At 39.6% G+C, this 26,680-nt stretch overlaps 2 protein-coding genes across 3 annotated transcripts in view; both read left to right on the top strand.

Annotated features, from left to right (window-relative positions):
* Positions 1-1,526: 1,526 nt before the first annotated feature.
* FAM221A (family with sequence similarity 221 member A) lies at positions 1,527-10,038 on the top strand. 2 transcript variants are annotated; one of them, XM_032109592.1, is made up of 7 exons: positions 1,529-1,710; positions 3,320-3,493; positions 3,954-4,144; positions 6,180-6,386; positions 7,204-7,314; positions 7,964-8,052; positions 9,806-10,038. In XM_032109592.1, exons 1-7 carry the CDS (start codon positions 1,655-1,657, stop codon positions 9,866-9,868), a joined length of 891 nt encoding a protein of 296 aa, XP_031965483.1. In that variant the 5' UTR covers positions 1,529-1,654; the 3' UTR covers positions 9,869-10,038. The 2 variants fall into 2 exon arrangements, with proteins under 2 accessions (XP_031965491.1, XP_031965483.1); XM_032109600.1 differs by lacking the exon at positions 6,180-6,386 and having other exon boundaries at positions 1,527-1,710.
* Positions 10,039-15,613: 5,575 nt separating this feature from the next.
* The window catches only part of STK31 (serine/threonine kinase 31), a gene marked incomplete at its 5' end in the record, with an annotated part of 28,453 nt that continues 17,386 nt past the window's right edge, over positions 15,614-26,680 (top strand). Inside the window, 6 exon segments of the mRNA XM_032104453.1 lie at positions 15,614-15,734; positions 16,758-16,790; positions 17,580-17,701; positions 19,339-19,515; positions 21,426-21,532; positions 22,327-22,550. Coding sequence (XP_031960344.1) covers positions 15,614-15,734; positions 16,758-16,790; positions 17,580-17,701; positions 19,339-19,515; positions 21,426-21,532; positions 22,327-22,550 — 784 coding nt within the window.

Genomic DNA, 26,680 nt, shown 5'->3' with positions numbered 1-26,680 from the left:
AAAGCCTTTCTTCTTGGATTCAATTTCACAGTCTGAAGGCTTGTAGCTTATGGTAGCGGGCAGAGCCCAATTTAAATACCAATTTCCTAAAGCTCGGATAAGGAAAACATACTATATTTTTTCTTCACATACTTGGTCACTTTGTGGCCAGCCTGTTTGTATCAAGGGGAAGCAGTCAATTTACACAGATAGTGCAGTATCAGAAATAGCAGCCTGTGGTGGATTCACTAAAAACACATTGGAGGAGTTGTTCCAATGTGGTGACAATTGATTGTGGCACATGGAGAAGAATTGGGACTTGCAGGTTGCCAGTCTAAGAACCATCTTTGGTTAGGAATGTTTCCCAAAGTTGGCCTCAGGTAGTCTTGAACTATGAACAAAACACATATTTTCTAATGCAACATATATTTTTTTGTGTAAAGGAAGAGGGATCAGTGACCAACCAAAAATACCGCTCACCCACCCACCAGAAATATGGTGGTCTAAACAGTAGCAGCAGCAGAGGGCAATGGGGGTGCAAGGCAGGTGCTGGGAGGGCTTGGGTGCTGTGCTGTGCTGTGTGGCTGGTGGCACCCGTGACTGCGGGTGTCTTTCTGAGGCACTGCGCTTGTGAGTGGGTATGTGTGTGGCCATGCCCTGGCACTGCTGCTCAGGGAGCATGTCCATCCCAAGGGGCACAGGGGGTGCCTGCCTTCCTGGGGAGTGTGTGCACACCACACGTGTCCTGTCCTCGATATCAAGCCCCTCAAGATTTGAATCAAACTTTGCAATTGTTTTAGTTGTTAATCAGTAGCCATAGCTGGACAGTAATGATTGAGCAATTGCATTGTGAATGTTGTATGCTCGGCTAATTTTTTGTTTTAAGGAAAAGAGAAGACAATCCCAAGATGAATGGTCTGTCTGGATGAAAGCCACCACGAGTGAAGCCAGCAGAACTGAGCAGTAACTGGGGGAAAGGTAATTCCAGATGTGGGCAATCGCGACCACCTACTCAAAACAGACCCCAGACGCAAATGGGCAGAACCGTCCCTATGCACCAATTAGCATGACAAATGAGAGATATGACTGGCAAATAGGGGGTTGAATACTAATTAACGGAAAAATTATGCAATTTATAGTCAGTGAATGCTGATGCCTTTGTTAAAATGTATAAATAGTGTAAAGTTTTGATGATCTAGCCTTTTGTGGGTTAGCACCTAGCTCCCTGCTTTGCGCAAACTAGAATAAAACAAAGCACACCTCCCCCGGTGTGTGACTTGTCGCTGCGCGCCCGGTAGCGAGCTCCCGGGACAACACCCCGGCGCGGGGCTGCCCGTGCCCACGGGCGCCGCACAGACCTCCCGGATCCGCACGTTTCTCAGCCGCCGGTGCGGAGCGTGCTGCGGGCGAGCCGCCCGCCTGCCGCCCCCTTCCCTCCGCCTGCCTCCCGCCTGTCCCCCGCCTGTCCCCCGCCTGTCTCCCCCCGTCCCCCACCTTTCTCCCGCCTTCCCCCCGCCTGCCCGCGTCCTGTCCCCCCCTCGTCCCCCACCTTTCCCCCGCCTGCCTCCCGGTGCCTCCCGGTGCCTCCCGCCCGCAGCTCTCCGTGCGCGGGCGACGCCCGGCGCTCCCGGGGCCCTGCCCTCCCCAGCGCCCGGCCGCGGGCGGCCCAGCGGGCATGGAGCGGCTGCAGGTGGATGCGCAGGCTCTGGAGGAGTACGCGGAGTACCGGCGGTGAGGGCACAGGGGCGGCGCGGTGGGGTCGCTGGGGCGGGGGCCGGGCGCTTCCAGCCGGCCCAAGGGTGCCGGCGGCAGCCGTGTCGCGTCCCCCGCAGGCGGCCCGCGGCCCGCGATTCCTCCGGGAGGCATGCTCGCCCCCGGCCCTCCTGAATTGGCTGCTTCGGGGGCTGCGGCGGCTTCGTTGAGCCACACGCAGCGGCCGCCGTTCACTGTCGCAGTCGGAGCTGCCGTGGCTGGTGTGCCCTGGAGAGGACGCGTTGCAAACCTCGGCTGTCAGCAGTGAAGTCACGCATCGTCCCTCTCATCCGGGCCCGCCCGGCAGCGTGTCTGTGCGATGTGCTGTGAGAGGCCATCTGGTCTACTAGTGGCATCCCTGCCCACGGCAGGGGCGTTGGAATTAGGTGGTCTCTAAGGTCCCGTCCAATCCAAGCCAATATTTGATAATCTGCCAGCCGTAGTGCTCTTTCAGAATACAAGGACTTCTGTGCATCACGAATTCCAAGTTTTGCATTGTATAAATCCCTTATACTGCTGCATGTCTTTGCTAATCTTGTCAGCAGTCCTCTCGACAGGCTGAACAAAAATAAACACAGTCATTGTGCTGAGATGAGGTCTTAATTTAGTTTAGGAAAACCTTGAGTAAAACACGAGAGGAAAGCACAGTGGTATTTCTTACATAAGATGTGCAGTGATTCAGTGGGTGTTGGCTGGGTTGACATGCAAATGATAACGTTGTGTTGGCACATTATTCTGGTGCTGTACAGTGCTGGCAGTGCACAAATCCACAGAATATTTGGCAAAGAATCACTCATTCAGTGTGTTTTAGCATATCCAAGAAAGAATAACTGAAATATTTACAGACATTATTAAAATCACTTTCAGCATAGGTAAGTGCTGCAGTTAAGTCTCAACTCTATTTTACATATTTTATGTATTGTCATTAATTGTTTCCATAAATGCAGAATTTGGATGCTGCTCCAGAGTTCCAGCTATTCATTGCCCTTGAATTTGAACATAGTGATAGCTTTAACAAATGGGCCTGTCTGAACTGAGGGTACAGCTCCCACCAACTTCAGCTGCAGAAACTGGCATAGTCTTCTTGCAAATCAGAAGACAGCTTAGATGTGTTGTTTGTTGCTTTGGTGGCAGTGTGGTTACCTGCTTGCCGTTGAACACTCAGACTAGACTAAAATTAATCTCCTGATACAAGTTTGCAGTATAGTTGGGTGTAGATGAGTGAAGTGACTTGTCAGAGGTTAGTCAAGAAGTCTGAGGCAGGGTTGGCTGGCTACATGACCCTTGATGCTCATTGCTTTTTTTGCCAAAAGAACCGTTGGTAGTTTGCTGTATTAATTTTTTCCTTTTCTCTTAGAACTGGTTTTCAGTCCATCAGAACAAATTTTTTAAAAGAGCATTATTCAAAAAATATTCTCTAAAAATCAGCTATAGTTCTGTTAAATTATTAGAACAGTAATAGGAAATAAAAGATTTATTTTGCATTTACAGAAGAAGCGCTGCTATATATTATTTGAAAAAAATATCTGGAGAAACCTACTTTTATTGTCTTCATTTTCTTATGGCTTTTTTTATGTCGTGTATACAGAATTGTAGGTGATGATGATGGAGGAAAGCTCTTTACTCCTGAGGAATACGAGGAGTACAAAAGAAAAGTATTACCAGCTCGGCTACAGAACAGGTTGTATGTCAGCTGGAGATCACCAACTGGTATGGACTGTAAGCTTGTAGGACCAGAGACACTGTGCTTTTGCACTCACCGGTGGGTAGTTTCCCTTCTTTTACACTTTAATATTTTTAAAAATCAAGAAAATGTGAAATATTCCCAGACACATTACAGTAGCACATAGGCAAGTTTATTTAAGGTTTAAGGCTTGAGAAAATTCGGTTTTAAATAGTAAGAACTGTTTGTAAATGTAAATGTCAATATATTTTTGAGACCAAAGTGATTTTGTAGTCTCAATAAATTCAGCTGTAAGGCATGAGTAAATGTAGATCAGATTGATTCTAGTAGTGCTCTCAGAATGAAACATAAGGATATGTGATATTTATGTAAAGAATAGATGTAAAAGCATCTGATGTTATGCACTTAATTGAAAATTAACAATTAACAATATAATTAAAATTGCTTCAAAACCAAACTTGTCAAGTAAATTATAAGCCTTTCAGTTAGCTATCTGATAAATGCTAAGTTATAAAAGTTATTATTTTTCCTGTTACAGGTATAAACAACACAAAACCGACTATGAGGTGCTTCCCAAAGAGTGGCCTATCTGTGTGCCTTGCAGAGTGAAATGCTGCCCGTGCCAGTCCTACCAGTTTGTGCCCCTGAATGGCACCCAGCCCATCCGCTGCCGCTGCAAACACTTCGCTGATCAGCACAGTGCAGCACCTGGGTTTCCCTGTAACTCCTGTAAGTTACTGCTGGGCTTGCAGCACCCTTTGCCAGGAAACTCAACAGGAACAGCAAGTGAGGGATCTGTGTTCTGCCCTGGGTGTTGGGTATGTGCTGCACTTGTCACCGATGTGCGTTTTCATCCTTGAGGAAGGATGAGAGTGGGAAGGAAGACAGCAGCTTTTGCACAGGAGGGTTTAGAACAACATCCTTAGTTTCCCCAGGTCCTGTGAAGGAGTTTAAATCTCTGAATGCTTCAGATAGTGCTTATGGAGATGGATGCCTGAAGATACACAGCATGAAAGCACCCTGTTTGCAGTTTGTCACTTCCAGCTGCATGCACATGCCTTTTCTACCTGAACTTGGTAATTTGAGAGAGAGAAGTGTTGATCTTCATTCCTCTATTGCCTAGTTGACTATAACATTAATATATTTTTATATCTTCTCTCAACTCAGCAGGAAGTAGTACTCTGTTCCCAAATAATACTAATGCTAGCACTCTAACAAAGCAGTTCATGAGTATACAGATTGTGGGTCCAGAAATGCAAATGGGAATGGAGTTTCAGCAAGATCTTAGAGAAGGGATTAAGAGGAAGCTTTTTACTACAGTTGTTTGAGGTTAATGTAGTGAAACAGCAGTAATTATTAACCGCAGGAAATAAATAAAGCACAAAGATGTTTTAGTTTGAAACCTCAAATTACATAAGATGAAGGGGCTTTTTTTGCTAGAATTCTGTGCTGTTACTAAATTTCTTTCATGGAATGTCTCTATTTTGTACAGAGAAAACTGTAAGCAACTTTTGCTGGTTGAGAATCATATCCCACAGAATAAACCATAAAATATCTTTATGACAGCCTTTCAAGAATTTGCCCTAAGTAATGTGAAAATCTTAAATGTGCAGCTGGATTATTCAGGCTGAATCCATAGAACACAGTGTTTTCAATATTAATATATATAATGCCTTTTGTTTACTGTTTCTCAAAAATACCAGACACTTCTGAGGGCTTCACAGATTTCCTAGTGAAGTGCCAAGAATTGCTTCTCTTTTGGACTTGTGTTGTTTTAATGTAATGATATTAGTCTTGTCCAGTGTGGATAAATCTAATATGATAGATAAGTTATAACTGAAAACCTTAACTGCTTGTTGCTCTGTATATATTGCATAAACTGTGTTCTGTGTCCAAACACAGAGTTCTGTTTCTGAGGAGTACCCAAAATAATATGAAAGAACCTTTAACATTTCCAAAAATGTGATCAACATATGGCACAAGACTTAAAAGAAATCTTTCCTGGTGCTCGACAAAATGAACTGTGAGTTGGAAGCAGGGTAATTTGAATAATGAAACATTTGCAACATCACTTCCTCAATTTACTGGTCACATTGCTCCAGAGGGGCTTTGATGACGGCTTTAGATGTAGCTAGAGCAGACACGTCACTTCACTCTGTTTCTGAATGTTCCATGACATTTGTATAAATATTTCAGTTACATCCTGTGGCTGTGTAAGCTTAACCCCTGAAAGTCAGTCTAATGATAATCTTGTATAGAACCTGTTTTGTTGCTTCCACAGTCTCTATTTGCTACTGAGAAAATTTTGCTAATTTTAAAAGACAATTAAATTGTGATTTCTGTAATAAATTGTGATATGAAGTTTCTTAGCCATGCAACATTGACACATGCTATACACCTTTGGAGGGAATGGTGCCAAAATGCTGGCAGGTTGTCAGCTTTACCCAGTGTCAGAACTTCTTTTCCTTTTATTCATTGTAAGTGGATGGAGAGGGGTGTTGCTAATGACAATGGACACAAGTTGCAACATAGGAAATATAGTTAGATGTCAGAAAAGAAATTTCTGATCCAGCACTGGTCCAGGCTGCTCAGAGAGGCAGAATCTCCATCCTTAGAGGTACTTGAAACGTGTCCCAGTAAGAGCCTGCCACTGGATGGCCTTCATGATCTAATCCCAAGAGTCCTCCTTTCTCTTTTGTATGGTCTTTTCATACAGCTGGATGCTCAAGTTCCATCACCGTCTCACTCATTTTTTGTCTCTTAGGTTCCAGGTGCTCAGGCTTTCATAGCTGCTTTACCTGTGCATGTGGTCAGCCAGCATATGCTCATGAAACAGTCGTGGAAACAAAAGAGGAGCGCTTAGCCCAAGGGAAGCCTGTGGGGCATGATGTTCCTTACGCTGCTATGGGAGGACTGACTGGTTTTAGTTCTCTAGCAGAAGGCTACATGAGGCTTGATGACAGTGGAATAGGTATGCACAGCTGACCTGAGGTGAAATTTTAATTCCCCACCTAAGTTTTGAAAAGTACTAAATCAAAATAGATTTTCAAAGTTTGAAGGCAAATTGGATCAATAGGAGTAGGACTGCAGAAAGACTGTTCCTTTCCAGCTGTCCTCAGGTGTTAAGGGATCAAGTTGTCCCACTCCCTGTAGTGAGTTGATAAAAAACTCTTTTTCAGCAATTCTGGTGTTCAACCTAGTTGCTTCTGGTTGAAATGCAGCATATCCGTAGAAAGAACCTCTAACTTCTAATACTTCCTGTAACCTAATACTTCCACGTTCTATTTATGTTAGTCCTTTAGCCTAATACTACCCAGGTATTTCTTGGTTATATATTTACAGCATTTTTGTTTTCAAACTCAAAGGTTAATAGCTGTTCAGCATAAAAATAATGAGGTAATTGGTAGAACTTTTTAACAGACACATTAGTTGGTCTTGACACTTTTTCTGCTCTGTGATTTTGTGTCGTTTAATAACGCACATTTTGTCCTGAAATACTGTTTTATCTATTATTGCCACATACACATTATTTATTTTTAAAATTCTGATCTGGATTCCTGGATTTGTCTGAAGTTTAGAAACTACAACATTACTGTAGTAATTGAAGAAACAAAGCTTTTCACTCCTTTTGAAGCCATCCTTGTAATGCTTTTGTTAACTCTAGTTTATGGGGTCTGCGCTGAGAGTCGTAGATATGAATCTGTAACCTTGTTTTGACCCCATCATGTGTATTAGGACTATATCTCCTGGAGTTAATTATTGTTTTCATTCAACTTATTTTCTAACAGGTGCTCCTTCTGCTGCACTTTTAGAAGCCCCTATTACTAGCATGGATCATCCATTTCTAAAAGCATTTCAGGGGCCTTTGGGTTCCGCTCAAACCATGCCGCAAATAGCAGGTGATGTATAAGTAGGATAATACTGTTATACAAAAAGAATTTAATATAAAGTTAATTGATTTTATTAATGAATTGAAAGATGCTCAGGGCATTAAAATGAGTATTGAAGCCTTGCTATGTGATAAGTTAGTATGACATTCATGTGCTTCAAATGCTTAGAATAACTTAATCCTTGCTATTTTTGCTTGTGATGTGTTTTTTTACCTTAAATTATTTTTTTCTTAGGGTTTGTTATCTTTTCCATTAATGGTGTCATGTATTCATTGGATCAATTTTTAAAATTCTTAATTCCTCTTAGAAGTTCATCATGTCTGAATGGGTTGTACATATTCAGCACACCGGTGAAACTGCCATCTGCCAGCAAGCTTTTTCTACGTTGGATTGTGGATCACTTACACTTACGTCCCTTAGTTAGTACAACAAGTTAGCAATTACTATAGCTGTTGAACTCCTTTAAGACAATTTATAATAGGTGCAAGCCTAGACTAAAAAGGTTTCTCTTTGGTCCCAATTGCTGGGTTTTGTGCTTGCCTGTAAAGCTGAGTTTCCATTTTAAATGGGTTTTGCCAAATGTAAAACAACTAATGGAATAGCAAGTATCATTAATGAAAAAAGGGGTTTTGTTTTTTGTTTATGTTTTGTTTTTCAGGTAGTTCAAGGGCCACAGGGCAAGTTTCTCATGGAAAACAATCAGAAGCTGATGACATGGCTTACTTTGAAAAACGTTATCAGGAACGGGCAAGTTACTACATTTATTGCTTAATTTAAATACACTTTCAAAGAGGATATCTAAAACTGATAAATGTATTATTTAAGTGGCATATAAATGCATCATATAATTCCTTCTCAATTCCTGAGAAAGCTAGCTTCTTAACATAAATTTTTAAATAGAGTTTTGAGCTATTACAGGATTTCAGAGATCAGTCATGTGTGGGATAGCATTTACCTTAACCAGGCAGATTTTAATTGAGGTAACTCTCTATTACAGAAAACCAAAACATTTTACTACGTGGCAAAAAGAGACAACAGTGCAGACTCATGGAAACTCCCCAGTGACATTTAGGACTGTGTGTTTGCTACTTCAGTTCTAAAACTTTATAATGTTCCTTTTTTTTTAATGAACGTCTGCGTAAATTTGGCTAAATCTGATAGGGTAAATGATCTGTATCACTCACTTAGAGGTGCCTCCTCCACCTCACTGACTACCTTCAATTTAAATGCCCTGCAGTGTAGGTTATTCACATGTTTAAATACCTATTCTTTCCCCACATTAGCCCTTTAGCTCCACCTAAATATACATATATATATATACATACATCTCAGCTGAAGTATGTCTCGACTGTTTATGAATTCTTTCGTAAGGCAATGCTGCAGAATTAACTTTTAAAATCTAAACTGTTTTGCTGTTTTGCTTGCTGGCTTGCAACAAGGTGTTTGTAAAGGAGAAGGCTGTTCTAGCTTTGTGAAATTTTAAATAATTTTCTTTGTTTTGTAAATAATCGCAAAAATATGGACGGATGTTACAAATATTACATTGGTTCATAGAAAACATCGAATTCAAATTTGTCTGTTTCTTTTTTCTCCCAAGATTTTATTTTCTTTGCAAAAGGTTGTAGGAATTTTAGATAAAAACCTCAAGCCTCCAAATAGGGAAAAGTGGTTTAAAATGCATTTCTGTGTAGACCAACAACATTTTCTTAGCAGTGAGTTCATTTTTAGACAGCTGAATGAGGTCTTGTTTCCTTTTGATTTTATTTTATGGTAGGAAAAAGCATATTAATTCTTTTTTCTTGCATTTTTGATAGCAGCATGTGTGTTAGATGAGATGTAAAAGTCTCCACATCCTTTTTATATAATTGCTCTAAATATGATTTCATTTACTAGTGTAACAATACTTGAGAAAAACCGTAGCTTCTAAAACCAACAGATACATTTATTTGGATTAATAGCCTTACTACAAAAGTGGCAGAGTGGAACATGTACATGTTGATAAATTTTACCACGCTGTAAGAGCCTGCTGTGTAGGAAAGATCTTACAAGAGGAAGTCATGGCATTGTGGGTCAGCGGGGAAACACTGAGATGAAGGTTCAGCTCTGTTCCCGTGTGGTTTTGTGTGTGCTGGTTCGTCTAGCTGTGTCTGTTAGACATCTGCAATAAAACTGCTCTACCTTTCATTGACATAGAGATAAACCCGTGAACATTCGTGAGAGACACTGGCCTTGAGAGATTCTTAAATCCCTAGATTGCCATTATCAGAGATAAGGCAGCCCTGGTTTCAATAGGGAGGAGCTGCAGCGCCATGCAAGTGCTGCTTTGTCCTGTGGTACAAATGTAAGCAGTGCTAGGTTGGGATAACAATGTTGTGTACCTTTGTCCACTGCATGTATCACCCTGGTAAATTTGTGGCTGAATGTAGAAATTTAATATTGCATTGCTAGCCAGCTTGCAAATCCATGTTTGAACCACTGCTGGTGTCTTTTTTTGTTACAGCTGAAAATGGAGAAAGCTGCTAAACGGAATGAGAGGAATCCAGTGCCATCAAAGAAGCCATGAGATTAATAAATATTTCTTTATTATTTGGCACATTGTTCATTATTACATTGAGTATCTTTCTCTGTGCCTCCCCGCATACTTGTATTTATTCATTTATTTATTCCGTTGTTTTGTTCCTTTGCCGAAATTAATTTAAAATTATCTTGTTGTAATAAAATTGGTTTCTTTAATCAATGTGTTTCTAATCTCCAGAACTGTTACACAGATATTTCTTTGAGAATGGAGAAGCATATTTAGAGAGTTGCAGAACTGTTATTTAAGGTCTGAGAGAACAACCTTGTGTTTAAATATTAGGTTGTAGGAGGGCAAAGAAAAGATATGTCTTATTCTTAGACTTTCATTATATATTTTCTTTATTTGTAGAGTCCTTTAAACTTATCTTTCTTATGGATTTTTATGTGGTGAGATTTGTTCTGTTGATACTGACAATTTAATATTTTCTTTAAATATTTTCCCCCTTTCTGTTGATTTCATTGCCTTGACATAAAATTCAAACATACTCTTCTTCTCTCACACTTCTGCAGTCTCTGTTCCTACCATCATATAAATATTAAAAAAAAAAAAGTCATTCTGTACACTTGCAAACCCGTTTCCACACTTATGAGCTACTTGAAGGGATCTTGCTGGTATACATTATCCCAGATCTCTTTGGTGGTACAATTCTCCCAATTCTTTTTGTCTGTCACTGTCCATAACAATTATTACACTAAACTTCTGAAAACCTTAAGTGGAAATGGATATATTATTTATAGCATGTAAAGCAACAACTGCATACTGTTTGGTACAAACTTATTTATCCAACAGATTCATCCTGTCTAACCCAACAAAGAGTGGATCATCTCAAGGAGGTGTGCTTTTGTATTCTTTGTCCATATTCACAGCTGTGGCAACATAGGTTGTATCAAAGGTAGTGGGCAGGAAAATATAAAATTTAGTGATTGTGTGGTGGTTTAATTCTGCAAAGCAGCACAGCGAGAACTTGGAACAGAGTAACTGGCACGGAGTGCAGCTTAGGAGGCAAAAGCAAAGCCTGAGTTAACTTATTCTCCTTTGAGAACAGAGAGGTGTAAGTCAGTTTGTTCTTAAAAATACCTGAAGATGTCTCTTGGATTGGAAACTTTACGGGGGTGGGGGGATGTGTACCAAGACTCTACAGCAAGAATTGGGAGAAGCCTACAAAGCTTTATTTCCCATTGGAAATAATGCCTCTATGTGCCTGATGGGCAAAGGAAAAGAGGTGGGTTTGAAGGCATTTATTGCAGGGCAACTTGGTTTCTGTTCAGGTATCAGCTGCAGTGTCGGGGCTCAGTTTTAAGGGAGCCTTTTACCTTAACTCTGACCTATACTGCCGCTACTGCAGATGCCAATCAGAGAGGCTAATCTGCTACTTTAATTTAAATGCACGATGCATCAAAGTGTCTAACTAGTGCTTTGAAAGTACCTTTACTGTTAAATTCTACAGTTACATGCTGCTTTAGCCTAATAAATGAAAGTACTGATTTGAGCTCCCTCTTCTGGCCCTGGCAGGCAATCCATTCTACACATCCCCTGCTTGGTCTTGAAAATAAATGGGGTTTTCACAGTGTAATCACAAGAAACAAACAAATACAAATAGCATTCATAAAGAAAAGTAAATAAAAATACAGGAAAAAATTATCTCTGTTTTTCAAAGAGATTATTACAAGCTTAATAGTGGAAGTTCGCTCCAGTTTCCTTCTTATCCCCATGACTTTACCCATGAGGGAATGCAGTTCTGGAAATCTATGCGTGTCTTGCAGCAGTGAGCTTTCTCACAGCAAAATATTGCTAAAGAGAGAGGTTTTAATAATTACAAAAAGCTTTTATTTTGTGGGGTTTTTTGATACTGATAACATAACTTTCAGGAAATAATGTAATTTTTTACATCTTGAATTGACAATATTTGTCTGTTATTTGTCTGCCAAATTCAGTCCTACTAAACTGTACTTTGATCATCACAAACTGGTTTTACTAAGGTAATTAAAAAAAATTTATTCTGTGCTTTAACTTTTTTGATGTTGCCACTCTAAAGATAAAAAAAAAGTCATCACATTTATTTGATGATATTTAGTTTTAGTTGGAAAACAGGTTCGATCATAAAAATATCAATGGCATTAAATATTGCTTAGGAGTTCTGACCACTTTTCACTCATGTTGATGATGTCCAAGGAAAAGAAACTCTCCGTCCTTACTAGAAGGCATGTTTTTGACTTCTTAGTATTTGCATAGTACTTTTTGCTGAAATTTTATTGGCATCTATACATGAAAAACCAGCTACAATATATCTCATAACTTTGCTGGCTGTGAAAACTGGATACTGATGTCATATCTTAAGTGAAATTTAACTTTATCCTAAAAACCAAAAATCATTTTGTAGGATCACAATTCCAACCACCAATTCTATTGAAAAATTTCTTTATACATCTGTTAGAAAAGAATTTTTTTTTTTTAATTATGAAAGCAGAGAGCAAATGCTAGTGTGTGTGCCATTAGCAGTGTTCATTAAATAAAGAGCTTGGTTTAACAGGTACTCGCTGATGGTTTGTTTTCCTGAGAGCAGCCATGAACTTTGAACAAAATATCATGGGACAGATAAGTTACCAATTCATCTGTGCGATTTATTGGGCGGGCATAGAGCTGTCGTTCAGCTGGAAGCATTAACTGTTTCTGACCCTAATCCAAGGAATCAGGCACGGGGAAAAGGGTTTGTTCTCATCCACACGAGTGCTCTAAGCCGCTAAAGCCTAATTGCACAGGCCCTGGGCAATGCTTAAGCATGTCTTATTTTTAAAATAGGTGGCTTTCAAGTCAGTGTTTTGCCATTATTACAACTTTCCTAGAGTGTGCAACAGCATTTTATCACTAGTTTTGATCATCCTGTGGAAAGGCTTAGATGCACCTTATGTTTATGATAGTGGACACTGGTCAGTGATCCTAAGTGGAGCGCGAGGAGCTCCTCCCCGTTCCGTGTGTTTCTGTGCTAAATACAAACCACGTCTGTCTGTCTCAGGTTTGGGAGCGAGGGGAACGCGACGTGTGAATTCACAACCAGTAATGGCATCCGTGCAGTTACTTTGTCAAGTTGTCAGTGTCTTTACAGCATGTTGTGCATACTAAATGGTTGGCAGGTCTCATGACTGTATGTCCCCAAGCCTCTCTAGAAGTAGTTTGTAGCCATGTGGCCTAAGAAAAGAGACAACTTTGCAGGTAGTGATAGTATTTGTTCTTAGCACAAATATAATTGAAAAAAATCCAACAAAGGTTTTTCAGTCTAAAAGACCTTGCACAGGTGTGCCTGTTACGGGGTTTTTTGTAACTAAATATACTATTTTTGTCTAGAGGCCTACTCTTGCTTTGGAGCCTTTAGCATCTCTCTTCTGGTAGAAGGAATTGTTACTTGCTTTACACTGGTTTTAGCTCTGATTTTATATTCACTGTACCCATAGTGGCATGGCTGGGCACTGATCCCACGGGCTCCTTTAGTTACCTCCCTAGGGAAGGTCCCAGGCTCAGCCATAACCTGTCACCTGTGTGATGCTGTGTCACAAGCAGAGTGGAAGGCTCACACAAAGGTTATTAGTTGACTCACGAGGTGCAGAAAGGACCCCATTTCTTTCTGAACTTCTCAGAGAGGAGTCTAGGTGGGACTGGATCCAACCTTAGCCCCAGACCCAGTCAACAGTTTATGTCTAAAGGATTATACAGGTGCAATTGGACCTTTGTACAACTTTGTCCTGCGGAATTAAGGATGGCAAACCAGATATATTTATATAAAATATTTAGTTTATTATGATAATAATTAGATGAAAATATCTTAATCATAATTATTTACTCCACAGGGTAGAAGCTGTAACTACTAGCACAGTCTAGTGCACTGTTTTTAAGCAATATTGGAGCAATTTCAGGAAAGCTAGCAAAAGCAATTAATAAGTAGAGATTGATTTGTCACACCAAAGACCGAGGCCAAATCTCTTTTGCTCAGCCTTGAGAAATAACCTTGAGAAGCAACCGCAACCCAAAAGAGGATCTCCACACACACTCCAAGAAGGGTCAGAAGACCCTGCCATTAAAGAGTGGGACTGGTCACCCAGATGTGTCCAGGCCAGCTGTGTCAGTTCAGCAGCTTTAGATAAGTTATCAGTAGTATCACTTTTTTGTTCCTTTATCAGGCACTTCACCAGGCCAGCTACATCTTCACCTCACTCTCAGGATGTTTAACTTTGGAGCTAATGAGTCAGTCTGCTTTCAGCATTATTCAACACCAAAAGCAGCATGGATAGCTTTACGAATAGGGCTGTGTTAAAGTTGGTTTACTCCATTCCAGACAGAGTATCCTGTTACACACTGGCTGAGCACAGTTCAAAACTATTTGATTCTAACTGAGGTGTTTAATCTTATCCTCCCTCTCCCATCAAGTTTCTGTTTAAGTGAGAAAAAAAGATAACATTTAATTTTGGAAAAAGAAAAATAATCTAATTCAGATTTCAGAATTTCAAGTACTGTTATTCCCCTACAAATTTACATCAGTTATTCTTTACTGAAATGTCACAAAGAATTGTTCATCAAATGAACACATGATGAATGAGAATCTGTTGCACAAATAAGTTTGTAACTATGCTTCCTTGAATATTTGGTAGGCCAAAAAATTAAATAAATTGAGAGATAAAATATTTGCTGTTGATTGAAGAATACTGTAGGAGGCAGTCGGAGTCCTGCTGGGAGTCGATCTCCTGCCCTAAAATCGTCAATTTTTGTGTAGATGGGCAAGAGGATGTTGGAAGGGGGGAGTGAGAAAAAGTAAATTCCCCCCAAAATTAATAGTTTTCTTTAATGTGAGGGTTGTAGCAAGGAGAGGGAAAAATCCAGGAGTGCCACAGGTTGCCTTTCCTCTTTGGTCTGCTGGCTAATTGGTGTGCACATATTGGTCAGAATCTGTGTAGCTTTGAGCCAGCTGGAGGAGGTAATGCTGGTCATCATGTCCCCAGTAGGAATCTGGGGAGGTGGGCCAAACTTTACTCACTCTGTTTATGGAATAACTTTTGCTAATAATTACATGTAATTGTCATAGGTAATTCTCCTTTGGGTTCTCTTTCTGGCATTCTGAGACTCAGAGTGTTTTCTTTAATATTGTAAAGTACAGAGGTTAGGAGTGTGCTTCTAAGGTTATTGAAATGTTCCGTTGCATAGGTGTTTTCTTTCCAGCTCCAAACTCTGGATCCTTTCCTTTGAATTACAGGTAGAATGTTGTCTACCAAAAGCCATGTTTCTGGAATTGTCCTGGTTTTACAGTGGTTCAGATACCAAGTTATAACTGCAGAAACGATGCTTCTCTCAGCCAACCCAAACCCCGAGTCTTGCATGTAAGGAGAATGAGGGGTGTGCCAGAACTGCTGTCTCCCTTGATTAAGGAGAGAAAGAGAATGGATACCACACACATGCTAACATTTGTGAGAAAGGATTGATAAGTAAGATTTGCATATTGCTAGCTGGTAATTAAACTGCTAAAAATGTTCATTGCAAACTATTTCTCTGAGGTACATTACCTGTCCTGATCCGATTCATTAATTCTTGGAAGAAGATGAGACCTGGCTTGCAAATGCACCTAAAATTATAAAGACTGAAAGCTCAAGGTGGGGCATTACTTGTCTTAACAGCAGTGCCACTGTTTTGATTTAATTTTTGGCTGTTGTAAGCCATCAAGCATCTATGAAAAATGACAGCTAATAACTTGTATTTTCTCTCCACACTTTGAATGTCAGTAAATGTAATGACTTCTTGAAAACAAGTTGTGCGTTGACTGAAGCATGTCCTAGGACTAACACAGTTTTTGGCAAACTTGGTTTTAGTAAGGTAAGTAGTTTGTGTATGTGTGGAGTTTGTTTTTCACCTGGATGTAAAAGCTTTTATTCTATGCAACCACTTTTTAAAGTACTTGCTTGATCTTTGATTGTGCTGGGGGTTATATTCTCTTAAGTTCTCTTTGAGAAATGTTGGGTCTCCTAAAGAAAAAACTTGTTTTGTGTGAGCAAATCTTGCTGCACTCCACAATTCTGTAAAATTATGGAAACACTGTTTTGGGTTTTCTTAACATTCAGGAAATACTACAAGAAGGTAATATACAAAATGCTGAATTCTTTTTCTTTGTCCAGTATACGTTATGGGCTTTCTTTAACAACAGAGCAATGCTTTTTAAAGAAAAATGGTTCTTTGCTCCATCTCAAGAAGGGAAAAAGATCTTTTAAAAACCTCTAATGTTGAATGTGCTGGACAAAGTACTCTTGAGAAGACAAAAAGGACATATTTAGCAGCAGTTCTATGACAAGCATAACAAGGGTGATGGCAGCTTTTGGTTTTGTGTGCAAGCAACTGGTGGTTCTGCCTAATGCAAACTAAGCCAAAATTAAAAGATGTGTCTGAACTTTTTGTGTGTGTAGGTAAATGACTTCCTACATTCTTCTTGGGAAAGGAAAAAAACAACCGTGCATGTTTATTTTGTGACTGGCCTGTTCCTTTGTCAGGTGTATTAAGCTGTCAGTGTCAATAAAATGTTGTAGCAACACATTAAGAGAAAAACCATGTGAGGCTGCTGTGTAATGTGTTGGTGTTTTTCTAGTCACAAAATTTTCTTTGATCTATTGTTTTTAGATTAGAGGATTATGTTTTTGAAGCATTAGCATATGTTTTACGAGCGATAGGATATCAAATGCATTACTTTTTTTCCACAGTGCTGTGGGGATATTTAAAGGAAATTGTAAAAATAAGATCTGTATTCCATTCCACAAATACCAGTTTGAGGTATGCTTATATTTTCCCAATGGTATTCCTGATATTTTTTTTCCTAATTTCCTAATTTCTAATTTCCCTAATTTCCAAATTTATGGCAGCTGTTTTTCTGAATACAGATGTTGGTAGAGCAACAGATAACAGTGAACAGGCAGGAACTGTTTTATTAAAGTTTTTAATTGTATTTCAGTTCTACATACAAAATGATAGTAATAAATGAATCTTTCTCTTTTTGAAACCTGCTACGTGAATGTATTTAAAAACAGTGAATATACATGTGGGACACAAATTCAAGTGACCTGTAATTTAAAAAAATTCTAATGAGAAGACTGAAAAACATGACATATTTGCAAAGTGCTGTTTGTATCCCTTGATAAAGAGATTCACGAGTGGTAGTTAATGTTGGTAAGCAATGTAATTTAATTTCAAAACTTCTGACTGATGAAAATGGTAGGCTTTGTGTGACATGTTAGCACTGATGGAAATGACCTAAAAGAGCTGCTAATCGGCATTAGGAGACTGATGCAGAGGGCTAGTAGTTCCTACTTAAAATGTTACTGTCTAGGCAGGCTGTTTGGCATGGAAACATTAGACTACACTGAAGGTCATGAAGAAAGTCTTCTACACTGCTTCTTAATTGTAGCCTTTAGAGAAAAAAATTGCCAGCAGAGATCTGTTCTATTACTTAAAGTTTTGTCACTAAGCTTTTAGACAAATGCCAGTGTAAGAGATTCCTCTCAGTTCCTTCCTCTGAAGGGTATCTGGCCTTAGTATGGAAGATTCTGATCTTTGCAGCATGCTTATATTCTAGTAGTTGTCAGTGCATATTTCTGTAAGAGGTTTGCATAATCTCTGCTGATTTGTATATTATCTTACTAAGCAGTATCAGGCAACTGTGGAAAATCTTAAATTCTGAATAGACTAAACATATTTAAAATTCCACCAAACTTGTGATGTCTGAGTGTTGATGAGAAGTACAGGCTCTGGGCACTGCAGATACCAGCTGATCTGAACTTAAACATGTGTGACCAGGTGAGTAACAAGTTTTAAAGCATTTAAATCACACGACATGTAGCAGATGTTTGCAAATACCGGCGCAGTGTTCCCTCGAGGAGTTGTCTGTTTAACTGAAAGCAGAGCAGGCTGGGAAGGACTGTCTGATATGTTGCCATGAACATACTCTAGAAATTAAATGGTTTTGTCAAAAATGGTTCAGGTTGTGCTGGGAAAGTGATTTTTAGAGTATGATTTGCCTCAGGTCTATTTCTGGCTGACCCAAGTTCTTTTGGTGCCCAGAAAACAAAGTACTTCTGCTTCTTCCCCTTCTGAGGAAAAGAAGTCCTCCCTTGGTCACAGAAGCTTAGTTGAAAGTCAAGATTGTAGGACATTAGGCCTCTAGTCAGACTTTGCAGTGATAGGCAATGCAGTGATGCTCATTTTAGCATCTGTGTAATTTCCACAGGCTTGTCCTTGCGGCTTTTTGTATCTCTCCCTTCTTTATTGATCTCTATTAAAAACTCACTGGACACAAATATGGATTGTAAACGCATACTTGCCTACCAGGACAGACATATTATGGTGATTTAGTTGGGTGGGAATGTAACAATGTGTGCTTATATGAAATAAAGCCAGCTATCGCAGTTTGAAGCAAGCTTTAGGGGATAACGGTTTCTCTGCAACTTGTAATTACATTGACAAGAGGTGCTGCTAAGTTGGCAGATACAGCTGTTGTCAGAAATCTTTTTAAAGAGACTTGTCCTGCAGTTGCTAGGATTGCCATGGCAACAGGCTGCTGAGGAAAATGCTTGTGGGTGGGAAAAACGGTACTTGGCATTCATAAAGTTGAGATGGTGTAAGGAGTATGGTGTTCTCCAAAAACACTTGTTTAGAATTTGCTAATGTTCCATAATTTGAGCTTCTTGAAAATTTTAATGAATCACCTGCGGGCACACCCTTCCACATACCAGCACATTTTCCAATTCTGGTTTAAAGTTAGATCATTTAGGCAAGTCTGTGCTATTAACAAATACTAATATGAAACCAGGTGCTCTTCAAAGTAGTCTAAATTTATAGTAAAATGCCTCATACTGAATTATTATGATACTCTGTTTTTTGAGTTACAGTTGTGCTGTGAATCTGATTTTAAAAAAGGAAGAGGGCTTTTGGGGTTATTTTTGACGCACTGTGTTGAGATACTTTTATGTACAAAGCTGCCCTGACTAGCCTGAGCAGGCAGCAGCCAGCAGACTTTCTGTTCCATTTCTGTATGTTTTGCACATCACAGACATTTTTGGGCTGGCATGCCTGAGAAGGAAACAAGCTGGGATGTAACCAAAGCCATACAGGTGAGGATGGAGTCCATGTGGGGTGTAGTGGAGTTTTGGTAGTTTATAGTATTGTCACAGTACTCAGATTGCTTCACATCACTCTTTTTTGTTACAGAAACAACTTTTAGGGTAGAGATCCCACACACTAACCCTAACGTGCTTTGGCTTATTTACTAGATGGGAGATTTGAGCTACAAAGGACCTTGACTTTTCCAGATCTTGTATTATAAGTGTATTGTTAGACAGTTTGTGGATGAAAAAGACTTCTGAGTTAGTGACTGGGAAAACACAAAGGGTTTTCTGTAAATTACGTATTTTTAAAATTAATTATTCTTGATTTAGTTTTTAAAAGGAAAAGATGCTAGCTTCTACCTCAGTGCCAGAGACCAGGTTGGCACACAAACACCAGATCAGAAGTTGTCTGAAGAGAAACAAGTTCTCAGAAGGGAGAGTGTAAATCTTTTGCAGAGGGAGAAGGAGCTAGAACTGAAGGTTCAAGAGCTGAAATGTAAACTTCAGGTATGGGGAAATGCAAAGTGGACACTCCTCACTGCGAGTGTTTCTGATACCTCTGTGTTGTGTCTCATCATACTGCAGTTCAGCTGTGGATTGCTGTTTGAAACACAGAAGGATTAAGCTGGTTGAGTGAACACTTGTCTTGCCCTGGTCCAGGAGATGCAGTCACAGTGTGTTAGCACATATTTTGCAGTCCACTTGGTGTATGTACTGGCCTGCCACCACACTTGACGCAGCTTCTGGTTTGGATGTAGGTGTTCAGTTTTACCATGGAATCACTTTGTGATTAAAAATGTGCTTTTGTGTAAGGACGTAATCTTTGCCTGGCTTTTTCTTTTTCCCTACATAGGGGGAAAAACAGATTTCTGTGTGTTTGGCTAAGAATTCCTAAGCATCACAGAATGCTGTGGAATTTTAGAGTATTTCCTTAGATTCTGCCTAATAAAATGGATGCTTTTGTTTCTTTCCTGGCATTATCTGAGAAGCACAGTACTTACTAATAGTTAGTGATATGGCTAAAAAGGCTGTGAATGATTTAGAGTGTGATAAACAGCAGGAATATGAAGAGATTGTGTGAAAAGATGTTATGTTTGCATGAATTCAGAAATATGTTGTACAAACAACAGATATGAAAGGAAAATCTGCCTCTGTGTAAATCCCTTTGGCATCCCCCAAACCTGAACTTGCACTCAACTGTTTCTTCTTCTTGCAGACTAAAACTAGTCATAACCAGCTTGGCTATCTGCTTAACTTTTCCTAGAACATCTATGTTTCTACATAAACCAGACTGTCATTGCATGGATCCTCCATCCACTGAAGATACAATGTTTGTGCACTTCTGTGCAAACTAAATTGCCACAGAACAAATGTTTGCAGCTAAGAAAAAATATTAGGATAGAAGGAAATCTTACAGTCTGATGATGTTTTGAAAAGACTGTTTTCTACAAATTTTAATTACTATTTTGTTTTGAATGCAATTAAATTACTTTGAATGAAAAGGTTGTGGATACTCTCTTAAGTGAGAAAATATTTGCTCACTGCTAAAAACACTATGGTAGGCAATGATTTATTTGAGAAGGGTGATTTGTGATGGTGGTGGCAGCTTTGAGTGGTACTTAAAGTGCCATCATAAGACTTTGGATGCACATCTGAAAATACAAAATTATTTAAATCCTTCTACTTTTTTTGTTTTGTGTGTTTGTTTTTCTGTTGGCATTCTTGGTTTTGTTGTTTGTTCTAATATCATATAAGTGAGCCTGAAAGGCTAACAACATTTAAAGACTGTTTCAATACCTAAGGGGGACTTTATAAAAACATCTCTGTGGAATGAGAGCAAGAGTTTTTAAATTTAGGTTGCCCCTTGAGGGATATAGCCTGATGTGGTGTTTGGGCTTTTTCTTGGGTCAAGAATATTCCTTATTTTGTCGTAAGAATATTCCTTGTAGGAACGTCAGGCTGGCTGTACATAGAGTGAGAGTTTTGCTGCACCACTTTGGCGTGTGGCAGTGATGGGAGTGAGGAGTTTAATGAGGCCCTGGACTTGATATCCCTGAACTAATGGGTGGGAATTTTCAGCCGGGGAAGAAAAAATTCCATGTTTTCTGGAGACTTGCTAGCAAATGGGGAGTAGTTGGAGAAATGCAGTGCTGAAATGAGAGGAAGGAAATTAACCATTAACCTTTACAAAACTATAAAAGAAAATAAAATTATTCTCATTGGTTTGTATGTCTTTGTAGGCATTTTGTTAATGTTTTGAGGAGGGCGAGCTCTGTGTGTGTTTATCTCTAGTTTTCAAAAGTCTAGACTGTGGTCTGTGTGTTAGTAGGGCTGGTTGGCTGTTGTGACTCTTGATGTATCTTTCCCTGACTTTGTTGAAATGCTGCTCCAAAAATGATAAATAATTCATAGAGAAGGAAGCATCTAAGAAAACTGCTGAAAGCTTTGAACAAACCCTACATACTTATATTAAAATAAAAACGAGAATTTTGGCTGTTAGGGTGAAAGCATCGATAAAATCGAGGTATGGGGTTTTTTTTCTAAAATTGGACTATTAATCATTGCCTTGCTTATCTCTTGAAGCCATGCCTGCTTTTTTGTTTCCCAGAAGTTTAATTTTCTTAGTTTTCTAAGAAAAATACAGTGTTGCATGTATGGAGAGGGGAGTATTTCCCAAAAGCATGGCTGAAACCTGATTTTTTTGTCAGCTCGTTTTGGAATTTGCATTATCTGCCTCTCAGTGCTTATCAGATGACTTCGGCTCCCTTCTGCCCCTTTACTAGAAGAGCTTTCAACTCTATCTCCAAGGAAGATGCTAATTAGTAAATGCATCTACTTGCTAGAAGTAACTGGGTAGTCAGAGTTCCTTGGGTGTTTGTATTGCTGTGAGAGGTGTATCTCTTTGGGTAGCCCAAATCACTTTGCTAGTTTTAAAAGAAGAGACAAAAGTGCAGTGGGAAGAGACTTGAAATAGAAGTGACCATCAGCTCCTTTAAGAGGGAAAGTGTATACTGGAATATGTGTGTGTGTGTGAAAGATGAGTTAAAGAAATTACCAAGAGAGGAAATAGGACAAAAGGGTAATTAGGGGCAGGAGGGAATTGCCATGTACAACCTGGTCAATACTGAGGCATAATGAATGTATTTTTGGTGCTTCCTCATTGCTTTAAAAAAAAAAGAAAAAGAAAAACAAATGATTTAACAGCTGCATGAGACAGATTGCTGCTGCTACCTTTTGAAAGAAACTAAATTATTAACATGACAGGTGTTATCTGAAAATCTGTAAGTTCAAGGGGCCTGAATAGAGTTAATTTTTAAACTGCTTGAGTTGTGGAAAAAAAAATCACGGCAAAATGTTGTTTCCTCCTTACAACTTAGGCACCACAAATAAGAACAATTGTTTTGGGGAGCAGTTCTCACAAGCCATAAAAGTGGTTACAAAAATTTGTCTCACTGTTCTGTGCTCCTTGGAAAAATTGCACAAGACTTAGACAGAGTATGACTTAACTCAAAAGAGGATTTAATTATGCAGAAATGTGGTATGTTGGAATTATTGTTTTTTTTAGAAACCAGAATTTAACGGCTATTGACATTATTTTGGTTTTATAAGTGTAACCAGACAGCATCCGCACAGCATGAAAACATCTGTCCTTTGCTAGATAACATCAAAAGCTTTGCTACCTTTGCCACAACCGATGTATTTGTGCAGTTTTATTTTTTGTGTGTGTTAAACCTAGACTTCTTGACGCCCTTTCTTTTGTAAAGAAATATAAGGAAATCAGAACAAGGTAACTAAAAGGTTTCTGTTCTGCAACAGTTAGAAACCGCTTCAGCTGCGCAGCTTCAGTGCCTGTCCTCAAAAGCACAATGCCACCACTTCGTGTGTGCTCCCCTCCTATGGGGAAGCGCGGGGGGAGCGGGCTGGGAATGAGGTGGGATGGGAAGATGGATTTGTACAGGGGGAAGCTGCCATCTAGTGCAACTTCTCTGGAGGCACAGACCTGAAGAAAGCTGCCGGCGTGTGCTGCATAGCGGTGTGGTAAGGATGGGGCTGGGCTGCTGTCGGGAGTGGAGTGGTTCCCCCGTCTGTGGCAGGGGCCGTGGAAAGGCAGGGAAGGGATGGTAGTTGTGCATTTGGGAGAATGACAGCGAATACGTTTGGCTATTTTCAGCTATACCCTAACCCACTTTAAATGTGTTTGCTTAAGAAGCTTTGCTGTTTTATACTGAATTTAACAGCTTGTGAAGCGGACTAGAAAATAATGAGCTACGAGGAGAACCCAAGTAAATTCTGGTTTTGTTGCTTGTGAAGGGAAAACATCTAGAGCATGACATACATTTGATTGCTATTGGAAAAAAGAAATTATTTTTTTTGCTAAGCCCCAATTTCATTGTTTAAACTTGGTAACATTAAGGTAAGTGTTAACAAGCAGGTGCATTTTTAGTGTTGCATCCTGTGTGGGGGAGTAGTGCGTAGAAGAATAGCTAGGTTGTGAGACAGGGCTGTTTAGGGATTGACTTTAAACAACTTTACTGATGCCACGTGAAATAGTAGCAGTTGCAGTTTTCTGGAGATCACGAGGGCGATTGAGCTCAGTGGGGTCCATAAGCCATGTTAAACAGTCCACAGGTAAAGCAAAGCTGTCTTGGCACTTGTTCTCACCCCATTGCCCAGTTTGGCTTTGACTCAGTTGGGTTGGAGATAAAGGGAAAGAAAATTGTTAATGCAGATCAGAGTTAGAACAGATACAGATTCAGTGGTGTGACTGGGGAGTCACAAGGTCATTCATTTGATAGAGGAGATAGTTTCTTTGGTGCCGTTCTGGTGACGGTGTGTGTGAGGTGTTTTGGGGTTGTGCTTTTGGGTTTGCTTTTTTTTTTTCCTTTTTTTTTGTGTTCTCAATCCCAACAAGTAGCATTCCATGATAACCATCATGTAAAGGGCTTTTATTCTTGAAGACTCCTTGAGTGATGTACTAAATTGTTGAAGTATTAGACAGTCTGGACACTGACACCTGTTTCAATTGTGCTAACACTGAAGTCATGTCTGCATGACGCATTGTGTCTTACACCGCCAAAATACTTGAAATGCTGCTGAAAGGAGCTTACAGCACTTTGATGCTTCTCGTAGCTCCACATGTATTTGTGTAGTCCTCTTGTTTTGTGTTGACAGTGTGTGGCCTCGTGTGGTTTGAAAACTATTTTTATTCAGGAACACCACAGCCCTCACCCCATCTCCTCACCCATTCTGACATTATTCCTGGTTGCCTAAGCTAAGGTGCAAATGAATGGTGACATGAAATCCTCTGACTTTTTCAAGAACATGCCGTTGTAAAAAAAAAGAAATCCTGCTATCTGAAGTGGGGAAGTTATCATAGCAATCTCACAAATATTCTAAATGAGGAACAATGAAGAAGACAGGAGTTCTGCTGAATGTCAGGTGTCCTCCAGAGTGCCTGAGTGCCGCAAAGGGTATGCAAGTGGTAATGAGTGTGGAAGTGTAGAGCTCCCTGCAGAATTAATGCAGTTTTCAAGATGACTAAGTAGCAGCTGGAAGCAGGCCATTTTAAAACTCTTGTGGGATTTGTTCTAAGTATTTTGAAATGTTTGGTAAGTGAAGGATACAGAACACAAGTCTTTCTGGCATCGTGCTACAGCTGTGGAGCCACAAAAGTTGTCCTGTTTTAACGCACAGTGTAGCGATTCAACTTTTTATTTTGCTGAGAGTAATTTTTAAGGATCTATTTTCTGTGTTGTACCATCCCACAGAATCTTGGCTATGGTATTTACGAACAGAAGAAATGTCCAAGATGCACACAGTAAAAAAGTATGTTTAGTATTTTGCCTGTCATACCCACTTAAACGATACTGGCTGTAGGTAGGTGAGCAAATACTTTTGATAGTGCAACCAAGTGTGATGATGTCACTGATTTTGTTTCCAGCTCACTTAAAATGAAGTTCATGCAAATTCATCGTACAGGAAGCCCAGTGAACCCAAACAGATGGATGAGATAGCTGGCTATTAAACTGAAGCAGACTGTTTAATTCTGCCTAATCTGTCAACCTAACTGTCAAAATTGGCTTTACTGAGTTAAATCTTCTATTCAGTTGCCTAAGCAATGTACTCTTCCTTCAAGATCCCCAAAGTGCTGGTGCCCTCTCTCACTGTCACAAGCCTCACTTGTTTTGAAGCTCTTGGAACTGAACATCTTGCCTTGGGGAAACCTGGTGCATGCCAAACAACTATCACAGGTGTGAGTAAATCCAATAAAGTTTGAGTGCAAATGGCATTATTTCAGTTGTCGTTGCCTGTGCTTTCTTAGTTGGTTTATGTTGGTTTAACTGTGCCTCTCCTGGATACTGTCCCAAAAATAAAGATGAGTGACTGGAACATTTGTTCTTAATAAAGTATTTATATAACGTGTGTCTTGGAAACATAAGGAGATAATCAGTGGACTGGGATATCACTGGGACATGGTGTGTACGAAAATAACAAAGATCGTTCTTCTGGAGTGGAAATGCTTAAAAATAATTTCAAAACGGATAGAATTTGATGTAAATTCAGTGTCCAAAGAGAAATGTAATGGTGCTGACCACTTTACCAGCTCTCCCATGAAATGTTGCTGAGAGGATGGCAGCTTCACAGATGAAAAAGCAGGGGTAATTAGAAGTTCCCTTGATTGCAGGTCAAGTAGATACTCATAGTAATAGGGTGTAATATACATACTGACTTTTCAGACACTATAGCTTGTTTTATGTGGATGTGTCTGCTAATTTGTGATTTCAATTTTGAAACTTATTGGAGACTGTAGTGTACATATTCAGCTTTTTTTTTTTTTTGTGGGAAGAATTAAAAAAATATTCATGCTAATGTTTAAAAAAGGGGAACTCTTCAGTTGCTCATCAGAATTAGAAAGTGGGGGAGGGTGGGATAATTTGAACCATTTAAGGATGCAAGTTGATGCCAGACCTAGCTTTAGCATTCCGTATACTGCAAAATAGTACCTTGCACTAAAGGGAGACAAAACCTGCTCTTGTGGACTTTCATAAGCATTGCTATAGTTATCAGAAACATGGTGGTAAGCTAGCTTGGAAGGTGGTATGACTGACTCTGGTGGTTGTTTGTGTGGGGTTGTTTGCATGGTGGTTTTTGTTGTTGTTGTGGGTTTTTCTTTAATAAACTAAATTTTGCAGTTTGAGAAGCCTTTAGCCTGTTTTAAAGGAATTTAATTCTACTGTTTGCAAGCGTGAAGAGCTTGCATCTTCATAAAGCAGACTGTTAAAATGCTGCCTGTGTACTTAATGCTCTGTGCAGTTAATGGGCATTATCTGAGCCATGAACTGTCTCATGTACACAGGCTGGAAGGAGATTTGTCCAGTGGCTCCCAAGCCATCTGTTGAGCTCCTGGATTTTCATTTAGTCATGTGTAAACTGTTAAATTTTCTCTAGTGCTTGAATTGGTATTAACTGGATTTTGGTTGCCTGGTTGAATCTTCTGCTACATTAAGTTTCTATTGCTCTAATTTTTGAAATATCCTGCAGAAATCTTGTCTTGGAAAGAATTCTTCATGAGATGGGGTCTTTATTATTTTTAATGCAGTGAGCTACAGTAATTTTTTTTCAAAGTAGCTCTTGTCTTACACAGGAAAAACCGCCGGAAGTCTGTAACAAA

This window comes from Corvus moneduloides, chromosome 1 (assembly GCF_009650955.1).
Source record: "Corvus moneduloides isolate bCorMon1 chromosome 1, bCorMon1.pri, whole genome shotgun sequence".
Classification (NCBI taxonomy): Eukaryota; Metazoa; Chordata; class Aves; order Passeriformes; family Corvidae; genus Corvus; species Corvus moneduloides.
This window is presented reverse-complemented; position numbering and strand designations above follow the sequence as displayed.